This window comes from Triticum urartu, chromosome 2A (genome assembly GCF_056163025.1).
Source record: "Triticum urartu cultivar PI428250 chromosome 2A, HENAU_Tu73, whole genome shotgun sequence".
Taxonomy (NCBI): Eukaryota; Viridiplantae; Streptophyta; class Magnoliopsida; order Poales; family Poaceae; genus Triticum; species Triticum urartu.
Genome location: NC_141874.1, coordinates 759,611,791 through 759,635,830, shown reverse-complemented (window position 1 = coordinate 759,635,830; position 24,040 = coordinate 759,611,791). Strand labels below are relative to the sequence as shown.

The 24,040-nt window shown below is 47.3% G+C and overlaps 3 protein-coding genes across 3 annotated transcripts; 2 read left to right on the top strand and 1 right to left on the bottom strand.

Moving 5' to 3' along the window:
- On the top strand, positions 1-3,694 carry LOC125538533 (uncharacterized). The gene is made up of 6 exons (XM_087542551.1): positions 1-516; positions 1,441-2,104; positions 2,273-2,508; positions 2,635-3,319; positions 3,546-3,553; positions 3,665-3,694. Exons 1-6 carry the CDS (start codon positions 1-3, stop codon positions 3,692-3,694), a joined length of 2,139 nt encoding a protein of 712 aa, XP_087398677.1.
- Positions 3,593-8,843, bottom strand: LOC147987933 (Protein kinase superfamily protein). The gene is made up of 9 exons (XM_087545519.1): positions 8,599-8,843; positions 7,547-8,098; positions 7,145-7,435; positions 6,476-6,737; positions 6,341-6,393; positions 6,169-6,236; positions 4,636-4,725; positions 4,458-4,542; positions 3,593-4,354 (listed from the first exon to the last, which is right to left on the bottom strand). The coding sequence occupies exons 1-9, from the start codon at positions 8,711-8,713 to the stop codon at positions 3,810-3,812; spliced, it is 2,061 nt and encodes a 686-aa protein (XP_087401645.1). The 5' UTR covers positions 8,714-8,843; the 3' UTR covers positions 3,593-3,809.
- An 11,895-nt stretch (positions 8,844-20,738) lies between these two features.
- LOC147987932 (PI-PLC X domain-containing protein At5g67130-like) lies at positions 20,739-23,719 on the top strand. Its single transcript, XM_087545518.1, has 7 exons — positions 20,739-21,094; positions 21,200-21,337; positions 21,451-21,549; positions 21,662-21,962; positions 22,060-22,283; positions 22,373-22,459; positions 22,561-23,719. The coding sequence occupies exons 1-7, from the start codon at positions 20,867-20,869 to the stop codon at positions 23,275-23,277; spliced, it is 1,794 nt and encodes a 597-aa protein (XP_087401644.1). The 5' UTR covers positions 20,739-20,866; the 3' UTR covers positions 23,278-23,719.
- Positions 23,720-24,040: the final 321 nt, after the last annotated feature.

The window sequence follows — 24,040 nt, the reverse complement described above, 5'->3', positions numbered from 1 at the left end:
ATGGGTGGCGGTGGCATGGGCGACATGGGAGGCGGTGGCATTGGCGGCATGGGAGGCATCGGTGGCTTCGGAGCTACCATGGGTGGCATGGGTACCATGGGTGGCTTTGGAGCTACCATGGAGACCATGAGAGGCATGGGTGGCTTCGGAGCACCTCCAGGCGGCATGGGAGGCATGAGTTTTGCGTCTCTCATAGGAGGCATGGGAGCACCTCCGGGCGGCATGGGAGGCATGAGTTTTGCGTCTCTCATAGGAGGCATGGGAGCACCTCCGGGCGGCATGGGAGGCATGAGTTTTGCGTCTCTCATAGGAGGCATGGGAGCACCTCCGGGCGGTATGGGCGGAATGTCTTTCGGTGTGTGTCATACACCTTTGCATGATGCCGTTGAAGATCTTGCCAACACCTTCCGAGCTTCACATGATGATGCGGCGCGCGACAATGAAGAGGAGGAGAAAGAATCGTTTTCGGAGGATTATGATGAATCGGAGGAAGATAATGATGAAGACGAGGACGAGGCTTGATTGTTGATGGGCCATTCGTTGGTGTGAACTTTTGTGTCATGAACTTGGTTCGAATTTTGAACTTGGTTGGATGATGTTGTGGGCATGAATTTGAACTTGTGGGTATGAACTTTTATGTCATGAAGTTGTTTTTTTAGGGGAACTTGTTTGGGTGATTTAAATTTATGCCATGTCTTTGTTTGATGTTTGAAATATCATCTCGTGCCGAAAATGCATCATATGGCAAGCGCCGGCTGCTCGCACGCGCTGGTTTTTAGCACATTTGCTGAAGCTACTCGCGCACGCTAAAATTTGCAGCGGTTGCTGGAATCAGCGCTCCTCGGCGCGCCAAAACAAACGATTAGCGCGCTGCAAATACGTTTTTAGCGTGCTGCGCATTGGGCGTCTGTTGGAGAGATGCTCTAAAACCAACTAGTAGTAGTCCTATTCGGATTCGGTGATTGTTAGACTTAAACATGAATTAGCACACGGCAGAATTAGTAGACGGCAGGTGTACGTGGTCTTGTAGGATTCCTAATCCAACTAGGATCAGTAGTCCTAACCGATCCGGTCATGCTATACATGTAGGGGCCCTGTAAAGTGTAATCTAACACATCGTGAAGCAATAAAGTAAGTAGAGGCTCGATACGAGCCTTTGGCAATCCAGCCAAGTCTCCCGTGCGTGCATATGTTCTATCGGCTAAAATCAATCGAGTCGGTGGTGGCTAGCTAGCTTGGCCAAATACTAGTACAAGTATTGTTGATCCATCAGGCCGTTTGAGCTAGCTTTGTACGCGCGTTTGGGAAACCAGCTTTGTGTGCTATACGGTGCATCTCGGCGTAAACAACTTCGCCGGGATCGTCATCGTCGGTCATCGCCTTCGTCGGAAAGTGATTAGTTTGAATCCTACACCAACCCGTACATGTACTGAGCCGCAGACAAGAAGACTACGGAGCAACAAGACTCGATCAGGAGGAGGGGCGAGACAAGACATGGACGGGGCCAACTCGAGCTCCATCTCCGAGCAGCAAGAGCACGAGATGGACGGAGGCAAACCGCACCCCACGACCTCCGAGCAGCAGATCGTGGACAGGACGACTCCGGCTCCGGCTACGGAGGAGGAGGACGCCGATAGTTTTGATGACTGGGACGCCGACGCCGACGCCGACGATATTTTCGGCGGCCCGGGGGAAGAGGAGGAGGACGAGACGGGCGAATCCATCTCCAAGCGGCAGATCAGGAGGCTCTGCAAGCATTTGTCGTCGATGCTGGATTACCTGAGGCTGGACATCAAGCCGGCCGCCCCGCTCCGGGGGACGATGGTGGGAGAAGACGACCACGATGAGAAGTCGGCGGCGGCGCCGATAATCCCCTCCCTGTTAGAGCAGTTCAAGGATCTGCGCCGCCGCATGTACAAGCTCAGATCGCGGCTTTTCCCTTTCAAGGAGTGGTACGAGGAGGAGCAAGCTAAGCCGGAGTCGTACGAGGGTCTGGACGAGGAAGAGAAGGCGAGGAAGATGATGAAGAAGGAAGAGGAGTTCTTCGACAGCTACCGCGAAGGCACCGAGTTCATGTCCCGCCGCGTCACCTTCACGCAGCAGAGTAAGTCGACGCTGCTAAACACCATAATATGCATTTAGCTATTTTTGCTCTAATGCATAGTATATGCAATCAACGGTTTAATTGGATTTTGTTTTTGAGAAACACGATACAAACGCAAACGCTCACCGCTTTAACTGGATTGACTGATTTGGATCATTGTGAATGCAGCTACATTGAGCCCCATGCACTTCACGCATTGGACGCCCGGACTGCCCCTACCCTACAATGCCGAGACGGACAGGGTCAGCCTGCAGGTCTACTCTTTCAAGATCACCGAGATCATGTGCGGCCTGCGTTGGCCGCTCCATGTGTATGGCGTGGTCGCCGCGCGAGACAACTCGGACCGCAAGCGCAACATCATCTTTGATCGGCCAAGGCACAATTCCCAAAAGCTCACCGCAGATGTATGTGCCCGTTGTATTATGTTTTCAGTCTCTTTGTTTCCCTCATTGTTGCGTGTGTCTTTGTTGATCGGTTTAGTGTTTGCGTTTAAGGATGTGTACTGATGACGTTGTTGTTGTTGCTTGCAGGATCCCTTTTTGCGCTTGACTGGCCCGTCTCGGGCGATTATGGCTCTGAGCCCCGTTGACTTTGAGGTCCAATTAAAACTTAAGGGTGTGACAGAGTGTGAAGACAGACCATTGATGAACCATAGAGAGCATTACATCGGCAGTACCGGTGCCGATGGTTTAGAAATTCTCACCTTTGAAAATTGCCTTTGCACGGTGGAGTTAAGCGTGGAGGAACTTTCCGGTTCAGTCCAGGCCACCTTCGTGAGCGTCCGCGTCGTCGGAGCCGGCCCATGCCCTTTCGAACACGGAGGCCGGGTTGTCTGCTCCTCGCCAATTCACGAAGTTGTGGTCACGGATCCTCAAGGCACCGTCGAGGAGGTTATCGACCCCCCTGACATCGTGCTGCTCGATTCTCGTCATTGCGATTGCGGGGAAATGCCAATGGGCAAATATGGTTTCCTCCATCTGTCAAGGCGCTTTGTTTCTGTTCAAGTGCGGAAGGAGAACTCCCAACAATACAAAGAGAGCCTGAAGGTTGTCCTCGAAGCCTACTCGGAGTCGGGCGGCATTGCGGCGCAAGCTCATGTCAAGATCAGGCCCAGGCTTTGCAACATAAGTCGACACACTTGCGACCTCGGTGGCTCTCAGGTGGAGATTACCCTTGCTTGGTCAGCCATTGTTAGGACCGATTTATGTTACTACGGTATATGTTTGATGGTGCTCTGGCCTGAATGTTATGGACTACGATGTTCTTTGCCCTGTTATTTTACCTCTATCTATTTCTGTTTTGCCGGTGTTTGTTTTTGTTCAAGTATTTGTGCATCCCATTCCAACTATTTGTGCGTCGACTACAAGTTTCCAAGTTACGTTGTGTGCTATATTGAAAGAAATGATTATGTTGTGTGGAGTATTTATATCTGAATTTTCAGGTTATGTTGTATGCCAACACGCTCACAGGAAAACAAAACTGCATCATGCATGCACAACACAGCACTTCCATAATAATTAAAGAATGTATCCTTCTTTGTATGAACCACCATGCGTCCAGGACACCGATCTGCAGCACCAGATCATCTAACCGATAACACCTCAGGCTGCGAGCTCCGGCGTCGCCTCGCCAATCGACCACGCAAATCGGAGTTTTATCGTGCGGAGGAGCAAAAATTTCCTCTTCAGAAACAGAGACTGGTCATTCAGAAGGTTTCAGGGGGAGAGTGAGCCTGGCCACCCTCGAGCAGCATGCTGCGGCTGCAGTAGGACCTTGTTGTGCTCGACGATGAATGCAGGGATCGCATGTCGCCGCCGCAGGGGACGAGCTCGTTGCGGTGGACGCCGGCGCCGCCGCCCCTGCTGCTCCGGCCCGGGTAGAAGCCGCCGTCGGCGTCGTCCATGCCCTCGCCGAAGCTGCCGTTGCCGGGGTCCAGACGCTCGGAGAACATGCGCAGCACCTGCCTGATGGACGGCCGCTGGCGCCCCTCCCGCTGCGTGCACCACTGGACGATGCCGACCGCCAGGTGCAGCTGGTCCATGTCCACCGTGTCGCAGATCGTCGGGTCCACCAGCTCCGGCGGGATCTCCCCGGACGGCGACATGTACTCCTGCGCCCACTCCACCAGGTTCTTCTTGTCCTGGATCGCCCGCCGCCCGGTGACCAGCTCCAGCAGCACCACGCCGTAGCTGTAGATGTCGCTCTTCTCCGTCAGCTCCTGAGTCACCACGTACTCCGGGTCCATGTACCCTGCAGTTCATTCATTGAACAACAATGGTGTATGATTTACTGAATATTAAGGTAACCTGCTAGAAATAGTTTCGTTAGCTGGTTGCTACTGCAAAATTCACACCTGGAGTTCCGCGTATATCTGTGTTGACAGCTTCAAAGCTGATAGCACCGGTTCTCGATGCATGCGCAAGGCCGAAATCAGCAACCTAAATATACAAGATCGAGGAGGAAATTTTCAGCACAAATCACAACCTAAATACTACAGAGCTAGAGGTTGTCAGCATGTCACACGAGCGAACCTTGGCAACAAAGTTTTCGTCTAAGAGAATGTTGCTCGACTTGATGTCTCTGTGGCAGAGTGGAGGGTTACAGAAGAAATGGAGGTACTCCTGCAAGAACAAGGACGCATCTTATATATAATCTCAAAAGAAAAGAACAAGCACAGATCAGCATTCACTATCTCAAAAGAAATGGAGATACTGGAATGCAAGAACAAGAACACATCTTGATCAAAGGAAGTTATCTACAGAAGTTGTGAAATGTTAGCTGAGCTGACTGAAGGTGGCCATAAAAATTTAATCCTGAATTCAAATCCAGGATGCAAATAGCACAACACAATATTACTGGCTAGCAAACAAGCTTATCAACAGTGTCTTCCATCCCCACCCAGAAAGTGAGAAAACAGTAGGCAAGCACTGCCAAAGCCCCATGGTAACATGGTGGGCCCTGGTGGCTGGTGGTACCAAACCAAAGCCTCAGAATTTTTTTGTTTGCTGGGCTAAATACATTTGGACATGTATCACTAGTCAACTTGCCATCTCTCAATGACTCAAAGACAGAAAGTGCAAAACGATATTTATGGAAATGTTAGGCCAAATGGGCCAAAATCAGGTCAACAGTGTCAAATACTCCAATACATAGCTGGACCACAGGCATGGGCATTCTCATACCTGTACAAATGCCTATCCCCTATCGATGTACCAATAATTTCCACATGCCAACAACCGTTCGTTGATCCTGATTCTTGAATGCTACTGTTCAGTGGCACGCCTTGAAAATAAACCGGGGGCCAAAATACTGTGCTGTTCTACGCGATAATAGTTCGAGCGATACAGACAGGGACCATCTATCTCTCTTGGAGGGGGCAAAATGCTATCATGTCGTAAATAAGATACTGGATGCTATCAGGCCATCTCTACATGCAAATTGATAGGTGTGTCTGAGTAAATAAAAGGCATTTGTAAAGGCTGGCCTAGATCTGAGGGTGGTTGCTCTGAGGAGACAAGGTGGAAGAAGGGTGTCAGCTACAGTTGCTGCACTCGGGCATGTTGGAATAATTGATTGTTTTGTTATAATGAGAAACTCCCCTATCTGTATCCTACTCCCTCTGTTCCTAAATATTTGTCTTTCTAGATATTTCAACAAGTGACTATATACGGAGCAAAATGAATGAATCTATACTCTAAAATATGTCTACATACATCCGTATGTGGTAGTCTGTTTGAAATGTCTAGAAAGACAAATATTTAGGAACGGAGGAAGTAATTCCTAGCATTCCAGCATGATACTTTTCATCCATATATTATGCAGCTTTTAATAGGTCCATTTACAGATATTAACAGATGCAAGGAACCTACACTGAGAAAACTGAAGAACGGTGTTTTGAGCTTAAATATCACATAATATGGCTGCTATGGGAAAGGAACCTGCAGTGTTTGCAATTTTGATGCATGCATGCTGATGATGATTTTCCCATATTTTGGCTTAACATAAAAGAGAACAAGAACTTCATATGGTAAATGAACCAGAATTATTTACTGCAGTGAACCTACCAGAGCATTGGCCACATCCATTGCAATCTGTAGCCTTGTCTGCCAGCTTAATGCCTTTGTTCCAGATGCTGCAGGAATTCATATGGGAGCACTTAACACCAACTCAAGATATACATTAAGGAGAGATGATTTTATTATATGTAGAGAATATTTGAAATAGGCAGAATCTTACAGTGCAGGTGATCCTTTAGGCTTCCATTTTCCATGTACTCGTAGACAAGAAACCTAAAAAATAAAAATATAAGATTAGAGGTTAACCACTATGTGTGAAGTATAGCAAATTACAATGCAAATATAGAGCCATTACCTTTCTTTTCTTTCAACACAGAAGCCCTTTAGGTTCACAAGATGGCGATGATGCAACCTAGCCAGGAGCTCCATTTCCCGGCAGAACTCTTCTTCTGCTTGCCTTGAAACCTTGTCCATCCTTTTGACCGCAGCTATAGAGCCATCACTAAACTGAGCCTTGTAGACTGTTCCAAAGCCCCCCTTTCCAATAATTGTGCTGAAATTGTTTGTCGCTTTCGTTGTTTCTTTGTAGCTATACCTCTGAAACATTGGCGACTGACCTGAAGAACAGGGTAAACAGAGTGGTTTCGATCAAACATAGAAGAATGGTAGGATTATCTGTACCAGTTTTCCTGTCATATTCATGCCCATGCAAAGGCCACCAATGCCCAATGCACTAAAGTATAAAATAAGAGACTGCTCATTTTAGCATTTATGTTTTTCTCACAACAAACTTGCGGCAAGGATGCATTAATGAGTTGTTATTATGCAGAACTTTTGAGTCCCATGGCAAGATCAACATGACAACAGAAGATAAGAACGTAGATAGTAGTTTTCAGACAGACACCATACATGATTAGCCACAAAATGAACAAATCGACACAAAATTGTCATACCAAGTGTCCTAAAGAATCTACTTTCATGTGTACTACAGTGTTATATCTATAATGGAATCATATGCACTGACCTTCTGCGCATCTCCAGGACTGACCCTGGTGAAATGCATTGTCTGGACTCTGAGCAGACAGCTCAGCATCCCTCAGCTCCTTGTTCTTGCGACGAATGAGCACCACTAAGACGATCTGAAGAAGAATGGCAAGCAATATGACCCCTATCCCTATTCCCGGAACCACCGAAATGTGGTAAGGCTTCTGGTGCTTCTGTGGCAGTGGAACACTTTTGGTCTTTGGAGCTGAAGAATCACTGGGTACGGTGACATTCGGAGTAGAAGCTGGAGTCGACGTGACAGACACCGTTCCTGGTACACTCTCAAACATTAGATACAGAGTTTCAGAACCGGCCGGTCACCACTCAAAATGTCAAAATGTTAACAAACAGTAGTAACTTAGTGCAGCAACTGCTGAAATACCTGGAAAGGTGGTGATCCCCTGAACACCGAAGAAGCAGGTGAGGATATCGTCGTAGGAGAGCACCCCGTGCTGCGTCGCGAGCGTGACGAACACCGCGCTGCGGCACACGCTGAGCGCGACGTTGTCGTCGGACCCGATGAGCCGGCGGAGGTACACGATGCCGTAGTTGAGGCATGTCTTGCAGGTGATGTCGAGGGAGAGGGGCCCCCTGCAGCTGCCGATGACGTCGTTGAAGCTGGGGGACTGCATCATCTCCAGCACGGTGTTGCGGCCGGCGCACTGGTAGTCGACCCTGATCTTGGGGCCGAGGCCGCAGAAGACGGCGGCGTCGGTGGCGATGCCCCGCAGCCTGAAGGTGTCGGACACGGCGCTGAGGCACATCTCGGAGAAGGCCGGCGGCACCCCCAGGCGGCCCGTGGCGTTGGCGTAGCGCGCGATGGAGGTGGCCACGAAGGCGTTGATGTAGCGGCAGCAGGCCGCCCGCTGCGCCCCGTCGGAGCACGCCGCCGCCGCCGTGGTGAAGTTGGCCCAGCTGAAATCCAGCGGGCATCCTGGGGACAGTGAAGATCCTCGTTAGTAACAAATGTACTGATAAAATGCCCCCAGATTACTGCTCGTACTGAACTGAATCGGCCATGCGACGAGCTACGGAAAATGTACTGGCGAACGGTACTGGACGAATGCCCCCAAATCATTGGTCGCGTTGAGCCGGCCATACGAGGTGGAATGTGCGGTTCTCTGGTACAATGGAAATGCATAGGCGGTGGATTCATCCGTGCACGGCGCGTACGGCGGAGGCCGGAGCTTGCAAGAAGTGGTTTGGGGGGGGATCGAATCGGGCGGCGGCGCTAGCTAATCGAATCACGGGCCACGGCGAAGCGCGGTGGATCACATTCGAGCTCCTACTGGCTAGAATAAACGCCGCGTTTTGATCCCTCGGGCACCAGGAAACCGGCACCGCCGTGGAGGGATCACTCCAGGAGCAGCGGCCGCGGACGAGCTAGGAGCAGCTGGGGGGAGGGGAATGAAGTGGGCGAATGAGCGGACTGACCTCCGACGGCGACCGCAGCGGGGCTGGGGGAGAACCAGTACGGGGCGGAGAACGCCAGCAGCAGGAGTGCCGGCGGGGCGAAGGCGGCGGCGGCGGCGGCGGGGCGGCGGCGCATTTTGCGGGAGTGGGGGAGTGGAGTGCGGAGGAAGACTTGGGATTTTGGCCGGGGGCGGCAGCTGAGTGAGAGAGAGCAGGGAGTGCGACAATGATTTTTCTTGGGTTTTGGCCCGTGACCAAAAAGCCCTCACTCGCCCCGGGGGCTGGGGTTTGGGGTCGGTCCTCCACGCTTGCTGCCCACTGCTGTCCGGCTCAGGTGGTACGAAAAAATGTTTCAGATATGGTCCTTCAATCAAGAGGAAACATGTTTATTACTACTCGCTCCTTCCATCTATATAGGGTCTAATACATTGTTCAAGACCGCTTTTGACTATTAATAAAATTAATACTACATGACATGCATAATGTGAAAATTATATCATTGAAAGCTCTTTTCACATACGAATTTAACAATGTGCTTTGTGTAAGTTGCATGTCATATATTATTGCTCTAATATTTGGTCAAAGTTAGCCTCAAAAAAACGCATTAGACCCTATATAGATGGAAGGAGGGAGTAGCTCATGTCAAAATGATGGTCATTTTTTACATGGCTCCAAAATTCAAACAGAACCCATATGGTGCTCACTATTTAGAATGTGAGCCCTTTGGTCGCCCCTTCTTCCCAAGGCACAACCACCTCCATTCTCGTAGTGACCGGTTTGATGAAGCACTATTAGAGTATGTGGGGAGGGGTCGTTTGGTCGTCGGGCATCACCCGTCAGTGCCAAGGTACTCTGTGTGTGTGTGTGTGGGAGGGGGGGGGGGGGCGCCGGTGACCACGTTGTTGATGTCGTCGTCGCCTTGCCAGTGGTAAGCCCCCCACCCCCCCCCCCCCCTTTCTTGATCCTCCTCTTCCTCATCCTTTCGTTGCTTGTCTATGTTGCACCAACGGGTCATTAGTGTTGCAGGACCAAACTCCAGACCGATGGCGAAGCAGTTCAATATAGCTCAAGCAACATGCGAAGGCTCCTACCGTCGGATGTTTGCCCGTGGAAAAGCTTCACTAATTTCCTCATGCATACTATTATTTCAGGAACAAACCACATGCATAGTCCGAGCAGCTGCTCGGGGTATCCGTGTGGTGGCTCCGCTACTGCTTCAAACATCTTATGGATGAGAAATTTAATTAATTCATGCGAAACAAGGACGATGAAAATTCAATTAGTACAGGGTCAAACGTGGTCAGGCCCTGTACTAAAACATCATATGGCATTACGTGAAAGTTCAATGACCTGTATAAATCAGCCATAGTACTTTGAAGAAGTTTGATATTGCCATGGTCTAGGTTTGATATTGCAGTGTTTTCTTATGTTTTTGTTGTGATCTACTTTCTCTGTTTCTAAATATAAGTCTTTCTAGATATTTCAATAGGACTACATACTGATGTATATAAACATATTTTAGAGCGTAGATTCGCTCATTTTGCTTCGTACCTAGTCGACATTAGAATCTCTAAAAAGTCTTATATTTAGAAACAGAGGAAGTATCTAGTTGATAAAAACCATCTCAAATCATACATTTTAAGAAACTTATATTATAGACTTTTTCTTATCGGCTTATTTAGCTCGAATTATCTCAAGATCGTTTCACGATTGTTAAAAGCCGAATACGAGCCACCTTGAACTCCACGTAATTTGAGCTCGCTCGAAAAACAAGCTAAGCCTAATCTAACCATTTGAACTTGACTTGTTTGCAGCCCTACGTGCTTCTGTCCGAACGAGGGGAAACACAAAGAGAGGAGCGAAATGCAAAAAAGTGTCCTACTAATCCTGAGCTCAAATTTTCAGCTATGAACAATAAAATCAAGCTATAGAAAACAAATTCAAATAATCTTGATTCCTTTTGCAAACATTGCTTAATTTTATTCCTCATGCAGATTTCTGTGATGAAATCACGTCCGTGGATGTCTGAAATTATTTTAACAAAATCAGCATTCCAAAATGCTCTTGAAATTCACCTTTTTAGAGCATCATTTTTCAGGGCATTAGGGATGGTTTTTCTTCACAAAAAGTGTGTATATCTGTAGAACATTCACCAATGTTTGCTGCCGGAAAAATCAAAGTCTTTTGAATTTTTAACTATGTTTTGCGATTTTACCGTTCACTAAGTGTATTGAGCTCGAGGGCAAAAACTCTACGTCCGGGGAAATATGAGTAGTACTGAATTGAAACTGTGCTGGTACTGCAGGGTTCATAGGTGGTAGCTCACGCCTTAACTAACTGAACTTGTGCCAGGACTACAGGGTTCATCTCACAGAAATTAAGGAGGAACAGGTGCTGAACCCAAAGGAGTACTTTGGTAATGGTAGCACTACGAGTGAAGCGAGGAAATGTGAGTGAGGGCATCTTCAATAGTGGGGTAACTTAGATAGTAACTTAACCCATCTCAAGACAATTTTGCTTATGTGGCAAGTATTTAATGAGGAAAGAGGTGCTTGGAGTAACATAATATGTTACTGTAACATAGCGCTTCCCGATGTAAAATGAGTCTATAAGACAATAAATGAAACAAACTATGACACTACTATTAAGATACTTTGCATTATGAGGGTAGTAACTTAGACTAGTGTCATGCATATAACACTAATCTAAGTTACTTCCCACTGTGACCAGCCTTAGTTTGTTAGTAAAATATGCCATGTCATCAACCAATACCTTAACATACAACAACTCCAATGGGTTGTATCTAGTTTGCCCAATAAGATATGAGATAATAAATAAGGTGCTCTCTCATTCTACATTGGAGCTTGTGCAAGGGATGTTGGTTCATGTACATACAACCTTCCTCTCTTCTTTTATTTATTGTATGACACATCATCAAAAATCTTATGTAATAAAGTTTATCAACAATTATCTTATAACCATTAAAGATGCCTTGAGCGAGCAAATGGCAGGCAGGGTCAGGAATGTGGGGCGTGAGTGGAGCCAGCGGCGCCATGGCTGCTAGCCTGGTAGTAGTACTAACTACTATCTTTAATTAATCTTGGAAGTAAATCAGCTAGTAGTAAAAGAATGGAGGTAAAGCCGGCCCATCCCGGTTCCCCGAATTAATGCTAAGCTGCGCCACCGGTCCAGCGGTCTAGTCGCCCGCCCTCGGTTGGTCGTGCTCTTGGGAGCATAAATCAATGCGCTCCCCGCGTCTGCACCAGCATCTATCAGCAGTGTGCTTAGAGCAACTTTAATATGGCGATTCATTTCGTCCGCCCGCGTTTGTTTAGATTGGTGAGGACAAAAATGGCGGTCTAACGCGTCGACCTGGAATGTGTCGATGCGGACGCGCCGCGCGTCTCCTCGTCGTCCGCTGCGTCCCCACCTGGCGGCCGTCCAACCACCACGGTCAACATAATTTATGACGACCGCCCGCCTTGGGCCCACGCGTCAGCAACGGCGGTCATCTTTTTTAAGCCGGGCATGCGGCGGGCCATCCTCATCCACTGCCACTCGCCCCTAGTCCCCATCTGGCCACCCCTACCCCCACACCGGCGACAACCCTAGCCACGGCAAGCATGGGTTTCTTCTCCGGCATCGGTAGTAGCCGCAAGGGCAAAGCCCCCACCCGCCATTCCCCCTTCCTCACCGCCCTCCCCGCGCCGGCGCGCGCTCCCCGGCAGAGGTAGCGCATCAGCGTGCCGTTGCACCAGGCCGAGTGGCACTGGCAGCACCGCGTGCCTCTGCCGTATCCGGACGTGACGCTGCCGCATGACTGGCATTTGGTTCCTGAGAGGATTCCAGTGCCGGCGCCGCCGCGGACGGCGAGGGCCCATGCGGAGGAGGTGCGGCGCTGGCGGACGTTGCTGATGTCGGAGCAGGCGCGCCGACCAGCACTACGCCGTCGACTCGCCCAACTGGGCTCGATGGTTCACCTTCGAGCACGAGGAGGATGTTTAATTAAATGCATGTATTTATTTTCAAAATGCTTGCAATACTTTTTTTTGGCACGCCGACGAAATGGGCCGGGCCAGCATTGGACGCTCGCGCCGACCCAAACACAGCGCCGGATGTTTGTATCCGCCGGGCCGACCCAAACGGACAAAAAGCCGACAAAAGCACCGTCTGTTTGGGTCCGCCCGTTGGAGTTGCTCTTATTGCATCTCCAACCGCATCATAATGTAAAAAATGGTCGTTCCACTGATTTGTACAGTCTTTGTCTCCCTGTTGTATTTGTGTTAAATTTTGATCATAAATTTAACTAATAAAATGTTCATACTTGTTATAAAAAAATTATATTATTAAAAACTAGGTACAAATATGAATTCAATGATATATTTTTTGTTGACATGCATAACATTTTTTTGCTTAAATTTTTGATCAAAATTTGACATAAATTACAAAGGAGGCCAATAAACCAAGGCAGATGTCTAATTACTTTAAAACAGTTGAACGCTGAATAGTCACTCCTGGTACGTACACTGATCACAAGATTGACACAAAAATAATAACATACCTAATATCTATGTGTAATTAATATATTGTCTAAATATTAACGTGTGTTTCACGTGTGCATTTACTAGTTACTACACTGTAATCCAAACATAAACAAAGGCCTAGAGGAAATACATTCCGAACGAAAAAATTCAGTTACCTAACTCTAAAAATTACAGTATACAATCAGAAAGAATTACGTAGACTAAAATATGCAATTACTTAGGTTTTTACTTAGTATAAACCTAAGTAAAAACTGTCAATGATCAGTTGCTAAGAAAATGTACCTAATATTCTTCATATTTTTGCTGCTTACTGACATTACATTAATCATATTTGTAGGTGTAGAGCAAGCAAAGACCAATAATTAAAGATGATCCACTCTCAGTGTCACCAGAAGATCTCATACTAAATGTGAGTTCCAGAAATGACAAACAAAAAATGGGAACGTATGTCTGAAAAAGTTGACAATCTATTGCGCAAATCATTTTCATTTACTGCGCTTCTACAATCTGACATCATATACAAGGTAAAAGAAATAACTACAATGCAAAGAAGCAAACACTAGTAGAAAAAGAGGCTTTTGTCCCGGTTGGTAAGGCCCCTTTAGTCCCGGTTTTCGAACCGGGACTAAAGGGTCGGTACTAATGCCTCTCCCCTTTAGTCCCGGTTGTTACACGAACCGGGACTAAAGGGCGTGGCCACGTGGAGCTCCACCTTTAGTCCCGGTTGGTAACACCAACCGGGACTAAAGGAAATTTTATGATTTTTTTTTGAATTTTTTTTGAAATTTATTTATTTATTTATTTTCAACTTTCTGAATTATTTTAACCTCTAGTGTGTAATGTAATCACCACCCCTCATCACTGCTCAATTTATCCTCTAATCACCCCTCATCATTCCAAATCATCTAACTTCCCGAACGGTCACCCATCCTCCCACTCCGCCAGCCTGAGCATGCTTAACTTCCGGGTTCTATTCTCTCTCGGTTCCAAGTCTGCACTTGTTGTTTTCCTGACAATAGTAAGATGTCAATCCTATTAACCTTCATGAATTTTGCTTGAGCATGAAGTGGCACATTTCACTGTTTGAGTTTGAAACTATTGTTTTAAAAAACAATAATTATTTAGTAACACTAATATTTCTTGAATAATTAGTTTGACCACAGTTTGACCAGATTTGACAAAAATTCAAAATAACTGAAATAATTATTTAGTAACACTAATATTCTAGAATAATTAGTTTGACCATTGTTTGACGACAGTTTGACCAGATTTGACTAGTAATTTTTTCGATTTTTTCCACTCTAGATCTTAAAAGCCCCGTAACTTTTTTTCTGTTAGGTTTTTGAGGATTTTGAAAATGTTTAACAGGGTTCCCCCAGTTAAATTCGGATGTAACTTTTCGAGTAGATGATTTTTCATATAATTTTTTTTAATCCGAGTTCGTATGCAAAAGTTATGCCCATTTTACAAATTCCAAAGAGATTTTGCAAATAAAGTCGAAATTCATATTTGTAAATTTTCCCAACAAGTAGACCACATATCACATGGGAAACTTATTTTTTTTTATTTTTTTTGACATTTCCATCATTTTCTTTTGTTTTTTCTAAAACTGAAAAGACGGTCCAGGGGGGAGAGTTTGAAAATGGGACATTTAGTACCGGTTCGTGCCATGAACCGGTACTAATGCCTCAAAACCCATTAGTATCGGTTGGTGACACCAACCGGTACTAAAGGTCTAACCTTTAGCCCCGGTTGGTGCCACCAACCGGGACTAATGGGCATCGCAGCCTTTAGTCCCGGTTCATGGCACGAACCAGGACTAAAGGGCGCAGGTGAACCGGGACTAATGCTTTAGCCGCACGAACCGGGATAAATGCTCACGTTAGTCCCGGTTCTTGACTGAACCGGGACTAATGTGAAAACTGCCCCGTGACCAAAGTCCTGTTTTCTACTAGTGAAATAGCATAGATCATTTAAGGTGCTTTGGTAGTACCTGAAATGAACTAAGGAGAAAAGAAATTCATCCTGATGCTTGCAGGTACACTCAGGAAATTGCCTTACAAACATGTTTCAGCAAAGTGAGGGAGACTCTAGGGAACAAGCGGATAGGAACAATAGCTCAGGAAAGGACACAAATGTAAGTGGATAACATGCTGAAAAAATACAAAGAAAAAAAATGTAAGATGTAAATGAATAACAATGAATAAATTAACTTACTCTGCAGACATGGCAAGAAATGCATCAAGATGATTCAACAGCTGAAGAAGCAGCAGCAGAAGCTAATCCCTGGGAGTCAACCCTGTTTGAGAACATGAATATAGAGCAGGTAAGATGTAAAAAAATCATGAGATCCAAGTATATATTGTTGATCAAAACTTGTTAGAAAATTAAATCTAACACAAGAAGAGAAAAATATAGATGAATGATGATGTTGATCCTAGAGCAACAACAAACACCGACAAAAATCAAAACAATCAATAAGAAAGGGGAGAACCAGACACTTACAAGAACAACATGAAGGTAATGCCTTCCTCGATGAAGATGACATTGGAAACTTCCTACAAAATGAAGAAGATGCAGCATCAAAGGGCAATGTGATGAACACTAGCAACAATTTCAAGCCACAACTTTTATTTGCATCCTTGTTAAGCAACAATTTGATCATAATACTAAGTTATCCCGGTTTATTCTCTTTTCTTGTTTCCCCATGATCATATCACATTGTCTCTTGACAAACGATGATGGATACAATAATACCAAGTGTGCCAGAAGAGTATATCTCCATCGTCGGATGAGAAAATCTCAGTCTTGAACTATCGAGTCCCTAGACATTCTTTTTCTATGTACCCAAAAGTTGTCGTGATAATCACCTTGTTACGGGCACTGTTTGACAACCCCAACGCAAATGTCTGGCATGAAGGTACTCGATATTCTCATGGTCTAAGGGCGTGATTATAGTCGGCATCCTTGTTACTTTAATAAAGCCAATTGATCAGAAAAACGACATCATCATGCAACACATGAGCTAGTCTTTAGAGGCAAGACTACAGAACTAATTTGTGTTTATGTTTCCCATATGCAAATGTGTTTTTCTCTAAATCTCATATTCAAGAACCATTTCAATTTTAGCAGGGAAATATAAAACATTAATTATAAATATGGAAATAAATAATAATATTTATTATTGCCTCTAGGCCATATTGCCAAAATAGAGTTGCTCTAATGTCCAAAGGCTCGTGCTCATTTATGCAAAAGAGAGGTAACCTTAAAAGTTTTATGAGAAAGAGGTAACCCTAAATAGTACATGGCCCAACCCGAACCAACTAATCATTTTTCTTTCCTTCGTCAACGATGCCATGGAGAGCCGTGTCGTCCATGCGTTATGCGAGTCACTGTGAGAACAGTTGCCGGTGACACTGTGGTCGGCCATAGCATCCCTATCTCGAGTTTGGTTGTCGTCACATTCAAATGGGACTCAAAATGGAAAGGCCCCCCACCCACACCCATGAACCTGGTTCTTGTCTACGCCACCGACGCCACATCTAGTTGCGTCCCCCACCCCCACATTCTCCGCGCGAGATCCTTGCTCGGCCTCGGTGGAGACACCATGGCCGGACGCGTTGCCTTGGTCTCAGCCTTGGCACGCTCTCTCTTGACTGTCCAAATTTAGTTTTCAAGTAACTCATAGACATCAAATCCAAGGAAAGAAAGATTTAAGTGGTTCTTTGAGGCAGCGAATATACCAACTCTGGTAGAGTTGCTCAAGAATCTAAGGAGTTGTGTTCAATTTATGCAAAAGAGGTAACCCTAAACTAGTACGTTGGCCCCAACCCGAACCAGCTAATCCATTCACTAGTAGAAAAAGGGGGCTTTGGTCCAGGCCGGGTAACCCCATTAGTCTCGGTTCAGTCCAGAACCGGGACCAATGGGTGCATTAGTCCCGATTCGTGCGGCTAAGGCATTAGTCTCGGTTCATCTGGGCCCTTTAGTCCCGGTTCATGCCACGAACCGGGACTAAAGGGTGCGATGCCCATTAGGCCCGGTTGGTGGCACCAACCGGGACTAAAGGTCTAACCTTTAGTACCGGTTGGTGCCACCAACCGGGACTAATGGCCTTTGAGGCATTAGTACCGGTTCATGGCACGAACCGGTACTAAAGGTCCAATTTTCAAACTCCCCCCCCCCCCCCCCCCCCGTGAACCGCCTTTTCAGTTTTAGAAAAAACAAAAGAAAATGATGGAAATGTAAAAAAAATAAAAATAAAATAAGTTTCCCATGTAATATGTGGTCTAGTTGTTAGGAAAATTTACAAATATGAATTTTGACTTTATTTACAAAATCTCTTTGAAATTTGTAAAATGGGCATAACTTTTGCATACGAACTCGGATTAAAAAGTTTTTTATATGAAAAACCATCTACTTGAAAAGTTACATCCAATGAAGACGGCCTACAGCCTGTTTGCAAATTTGTAGAATCCTCAAATTTCAAAAGGAAAAAAAGTTATGCTCAAATTTTAGTTTTTTTTAAATTTTCATTAAATCTGGTCAAACTATGGTCAAACTACTTATTCAAGAAGTATTAGTGTTACTAAATAATTATTCAAGAATATTAGTATTATTAAATAATTATTTCAGTTTTTTTGAATTTTGATCAAATCTGATTAAACTATGGTCAAACTGTGGTCAAACAATAGTCAAACTACTTATTCAAGAAATATTAGTGTTACTAAATAATTATTGTTTTTTAGAACAATAGTTTCAAACTCAAACAGTGAAATGTGTGACTTCATGCTCAAGCTAAAATCTTGAGGGTTAATAGGATTAACATCTTACTATTGTCAGGAAAACAACGAGTGCAGACTTGGAAACGAGGAAGAATAAAACCTGGAAGTTAAGCGTGCTTAGACTGGGGAAGTGAGAGGATGGGTGACCGTCCGGGAAGTTAGATGATTTGAAATGATGAAGGATGATTAGAGATTAAATTGAGCAGTGATGAGAGGGATGATTAGAGATTAGAGGTTAAAATAAATTAGAAATTTGAAAATAAAAAAGTTTCAAAAAAAGTTTCAAAAAAAAAATCAGAAAATTACCTTTAGTACCGGTTGGTGTTACCAACCGGGACTAAAGGTGGACCTCCAGGCAGCGGCCACGTGAAGGGCCTTTAGTCCCGGTTCAAGCAGACCCTTTTTCTACTAGTGATTTTGTCTCCTTCGACAACGTTGACGTGGAGAGTCTGATGTCATACCTTCAGTGAGTTCGTGACTCCACAGCCGGCCATGATGTTCCTATCTCGAGCTATGTCCCATTTGATAGGGAGTCAAAATGAGAAGGCCCCCACCCGCATCCGTGAAGCATCTTCTCGTCGACGCTACATCTAGTCATGTCCTCCCCTTCTCCGATGGGGTCCTCGCTTGGCTGCGCCTGTAAGGCCACGACATCGGTGTGTGCTCTTTCTTCCGAGAAGAGAATCGAGTAATCGCAATTCAGTTTTCAAGCAACTCATAAAACAGTAAATCCGACATAAGTTTCTTTTTATTCTGTATTTTCTTGCGACTGAAAAATGCAAACAAATAAAAAGGTGTTGTTGGTTTTCATTGTGTAGGGGCCATACCGGGTGGTGAAGCTAGCAAGGCTAGGACGAGGTGCATGGATGGATGTGGATCGATCACGTGTACGTGTTTCTTCTTCCTTTTGCGTGACATGACACTCATGATGAGAGGAGTAGACACGCAAAAGGTCCCTGCACAAAGGTATATAGGAACAGAAAGAAAGATAGGGGATTGGATTGGATACGTGCGTACATCGCCATCACCGTGGATTGAGAAGGATGACCGATCGATGTGGACATGAAAGGTGACTGTGGCTCCCTCACTGGCTGTACCACTACCGTGTGTATAGGAGTTGTATAGTTATGTAGTACGTGGAATAAATAAAGCGAGGAGAGGAGAAGGAGAAGGATGCGTGGCAAAAGGACGAGCTCGCCCGGCTGGCCGACGGGTATCCGGCGCAGCCAGCGAGTGGCCTCCCTCCCTCCCTCCCTCCCTCCGGCCTCCGTCAATTGCTGACACCAGGATGAGGGGGAGTCACCCACCTTGATTTCATAACCGAGAAAATACTTATTTTTGCTGTGCTGCATCATCTTTTTTTTAAGGAAAATATCAATGCAGATACAAGCAATCAGAAAAGATTTCTCATGTTGTTGTCGGGGAGACATCATCAACATCTATCAAGTACCTATGCATAAACTTTCACCTCCTTGCAATTGTTGACGTATAATGTGCTGTTTGGTCTCTTTCATTGGATCGGTGTTTTCGTTGTATTGGCTAGAGCATGTACTTCTAGATGGTATTGGAGTCAAGAGGTTTTGAGTTCAAAACTCAGCTGACGTACAATAATGATAGAACTTCTAAAATTGAATGTTGCACTAATCTGGATGCTAAAACTTTTTGTTTTGGGACAAAGGAATTTTATAGGAAAAAGTGCCATCTAAGAATTCTTTAATTACGTTGGAACTTTGACTTGTGATGATGCTCCTCTACTTAAAATAACTAAAACTTATGCGGAAGCTATTTTAGCACTTGTGTTTAAACTTGAGAAAAGATTTATTCATACCCATCCTACTTTGCAAAGATATAAGCAATCAAGCAAAAGGAGGTGCATGGATGGATGGGTGTGGATCGATCACGTGTACGTGTTTCTTCTCCCTCTGAGTGTGAGACATGACACGCGTGAGTGGAGTAGACACGCAAAAGGAGCATGCACAAAGGTAGTATAGGAACAGAAAGAAAGATGGGAGTTGGATTGGATACGTGCGTACAGCTCGATCGATCGAAGGATGACCGATCGATGTGGACCTGAAAGCGAAAGGTGACTCACTCACTGGCTGTACTGGCGTGTGTATACTAGGAGTAGTAGTAGTACGTGGACTAATTAAATAAAATAAATCGAGGAGAGGAGAAGGACGCGTCGCAAAAGGACGAGCTGGCCAGTGGCCTCCCTCCATTGCTGACAGCCAGTGGCCACCCATCCACCCACCAGCAATCCAGCATGCATGCATGCCCGCCGCACATGATGCCCACTCGCCGCTGTTTGGTTTGAGACTAAGTTTGCCTAAGGTTGCCACATCTAAGGTTAGACAAGTTTGATTAATTTGGATGGGTGTTTGGTTCAAGCCGCACTTTAGGCAAGCCACACCAGGGTCCCACATCACATACACTCAAAAAGTGTGGCAAGATTTCCTTAGGCTTGTCAACTTATGGCTTTTATTTTAAAGAACTAACCTTAGACAAGTGTGACAACATTGCATGGCAAAGTGTGGCATGGCTAGACCTAGAACCAAACTGCCCTCGTGTCCGGTCGCTCTCTCTGCCGCTGCGGCCCAGCGGCGGCTGCACCTGCACATGCCGGCGCACGAATTTTATTACTGAACGCTCTTCAGATCCACGACGATGAGGCCAGCCTGACCGGACGTACCAGCCAGCCAACCAAACCAACCGCATGCAAACGCGTACCAACATAAGCTGCCGGCCGCTCCTATTCCTGGCACGCCCGTCCGTGCGCGCGTGCGTGCCCCCGGCCTCCGCGCGCGCCCCGCCCGCGCACATTCTTAATTCGTCCCCCGACCACGCCGGCCCGACGCTACGTCCGTCCCGACGACCCCTCCCTTTCCTCCCTCCCTCTCCGTCTCTCTCTCTCTCTCTCTTTCCATCGGCCGGCCCCACAGCGAGCGAGCGAGCGAGCGAACGATGGCCGCCGTCGCCGTCGGCATGGCTCGCCGCAGCAGCCTCCTCCTTGTCCTGATTGTCGCCGTCGTCGCCGGGACGGCCTCGGGGTCCGCGCTGGTGGGCGACAAGTGCGCGGCGGGCTCGCAGTCGCCGTGCGGCGACGGGATGCGCTGCGCCTCCTGCTCCCCGCTCGTCGGGGCCGGTGCCGCCGTGTGCTCCCGGATCACGCCCATCGACCCCAAGACCCACGTACGTACCCATGCGCGCGTTTCCTTGGTTCGTTCGTAAATGTAGGTTCCGCGGCGTTCCGCTGCTCCGACGTACGTACGTACGTAACGTGCGTGTGCGTTGCAGGGCACGGGGCTGCCGTTCAACAAGTACTCGTGGCTCACCACGCACAACTCCTTCGCCATGGCCGGCACCACCACCCCCTCCGGCTCGCCCGTCCTCTCCATGCCCAACCAGGAGGACACCGTCGCCGACCAGCTCAAGGTACCTACCTACCTACACATTCTTCTCTTTGAATGAATTCCACAAAAAGGTGCGGAATTTCATCTCAAGATTCATTGACGACTGCTCTCAACGTGGACGCTGCATGGATGCAGAACGGCGTGAGGGGGCTGATGCTGGACACGTACGACTACAACAACGACCTCTGGCTCTGCCACTCCTTCAGCGGCAAATGCTACGAGGTCACCGCATTCGTACGTGCGCACGCGGCCTACTACCCTACCTCTCATCCAACGTCTCACCGCCATCTAATCTAATCTAATCTAATCACGTACGTGCCACTTCTGCATGCATGCATGCATGCAGCAACGGGCGTCCAAGGTGTTCAAGGAGGTGGAGGGCTTCCTCAACGCCAACCCGGACGAGGTGGTCACGCTCTTCGTCGAGGAGTACACCGCCGCGGGCGCCCTCGGCAAGGCCCTCTCCGCCGCCGGCCTCACCAAGTACGTCTTCCCGCCGGCCAGCATGCCCAAGGACGGCGCCGACTGGCCGCTGCTCAAGGACATGATCGCCCAGAACCACCGCCTCCTCGTCTTCACCTCCAAGCAGGGCCGCGAGGGCTCCGACGGCGCCGCCTTCGAGTGGGACTACGTCGTCGAGACGCAATGTACGTCACCTCTCTCCTTCTTCTCGAATCTCGATGGATCGCCATGGATCATTTCTTCCTGTGGTGTAAAGAAAAAATAAAATAAATGTGCGTGCAGACGGGGGCGATGGGCTGCTGGTGGGCGCATGCCCTAAGCGGGCCGAGTCGAAGCCCATGGACTCCAAGGGGCAGTCGCTGGTGCTGCTCAACTTCTTCACCACCAACCCCAGCCAGAGCTGGGCCTGCGTCAACAACTCCGCGCCGCTCATCACCAAGCTCAGGGCCTGCTACGACGCCTCCGCCAAGCGATGGCCCAACTACATCGCCGTCGACTTCTACATGGTAGTAAAAAAAAACCTACACTAGTTTACTTTTTGGCTTTTGCACATGCATTGTCATTAATTGTGATTCTGATGGCATGCTACGTGCAGAGGAGCAGCGGCGGCGGCGCCCCCCTGGCGACCGACGTGGCCAACGGGCGCCTCCAGTGCGGCTGCGACAGCATCGCCTACTGCAAGGTATCCATCCACGTCTAAGCCACATGTTTGTACGAGGTTCGTTGCAAATGTGGGTGCGCACATTTTAATCTTGTACCGACTAACATATGTTTAAATTGCAGGCAAACGCCTCATTTGGAACATGCGCACTGCCGTCGTCAACCCTCTCCCCGCCCCCCTCGTCACCGCCGTCACCCTCCCCAGCTTCGCCTTCCTCCTCACCGAAATCATTGGCATTGGCTTCGTCACCGTCTTCAAAACGATCCATGGCCCCGTCTTCGTCGCCCTCTGCAGCTCCAGCCCGGTCACGGCCGTGGTCTTCGTCGGCGGCATTGTCCTTGTTTTCTTTCATGGATTCGACCGTGGACCCTTCTCTATCCACATCTGTAGCTTTGTCACCTTCCTTGACCCCGTCTTCATGGCCCTCTCTGGGTACTGCTAAGCCTTCGATCCTCTCCCCACTATTGTCGCCCTCTGCTTCCTCCCCGTCATCGTCACCGTCGAAGAAGTCTCCAAAGAAGAAGTCTCCAAAGAGCACGATCAATGTGATGTCAGTGGATGAACTCAATCCAGAGAGTACAACAACAGATGAAGGGGCAACACCTAAAGCATCTTCGAACAGTACACCAAATCAAGGGATGGCGCCGAAAGCATCTCTGAACGGTACTCCAGACACCGGGGCACCACAGAGAACGCTTCCAAAGAGCATAGCAGAACCGCCGACACCCACGACACATCCCGAGGCGGACAACACCTCCAGCGCAGCGATCCGGCCCAAGACCCCTCGCCGGAGCTCCCTCATCGGGACCGCGTTGCTCGTGCTGATCTCATTGTCTTGAAGCATGGTCACCCAAGACTCCGTCGGAGGTGAACGACTGTGCTGGATACGGAGCCGACCTCAGATCTGTAGATGCACTTCTCAGCCCGCTACTTGTACAATGGCGGCGTATAGTCAAGCTGATAGTTTTTCAATCTTTTCCATGGTACTGATGCCATCAACATGTCTCTTGCATCATCGGTGGGTAGCCATGCACAAATAGTTAGAGTTACTTCGATTCTCTCTATCTTTTTCTATTGTCAGATCAGGGATGTGTAAACTGAACTAAGTGTGGTGAGTTTTTCTTTTTGTTGGTGGGATTATACTATGAGCTTTCCAAAGTAGCATCAAGTCTAAAAACTGAGGGTGTGTTTGGTAGCAGTTCTCATCCTAGCATGGATGTTACCCTTTGAGACATGTTGAGTGCGGATGTGCTGAATACATGCAACTGCAGTTGTTTGGTAGCCTTATATGTGCTGAGACATGTTGAGCCAAGACTTTATTTAGGAGTCTGCATCTGATTAAGCATGCTTTGCCGAGATTACGGTTGGTAGTTTGTATCTAACGTAGTCTGCATCAATGGAGTTTTTCGTGCCACTACAACATTCGATCAACATTTGGATTATATGTAAGCATCACTAGCATAAGCATGACCATCTGTTCATAACCATCACAACCGTAACCATATGTGCATAACCATCACAAGCATACGCCGCATACGCATGTGGTCCTTACTAATTTTCATTCAACATTAATTTCTAGCATTCATTACTAAATTGGGACAT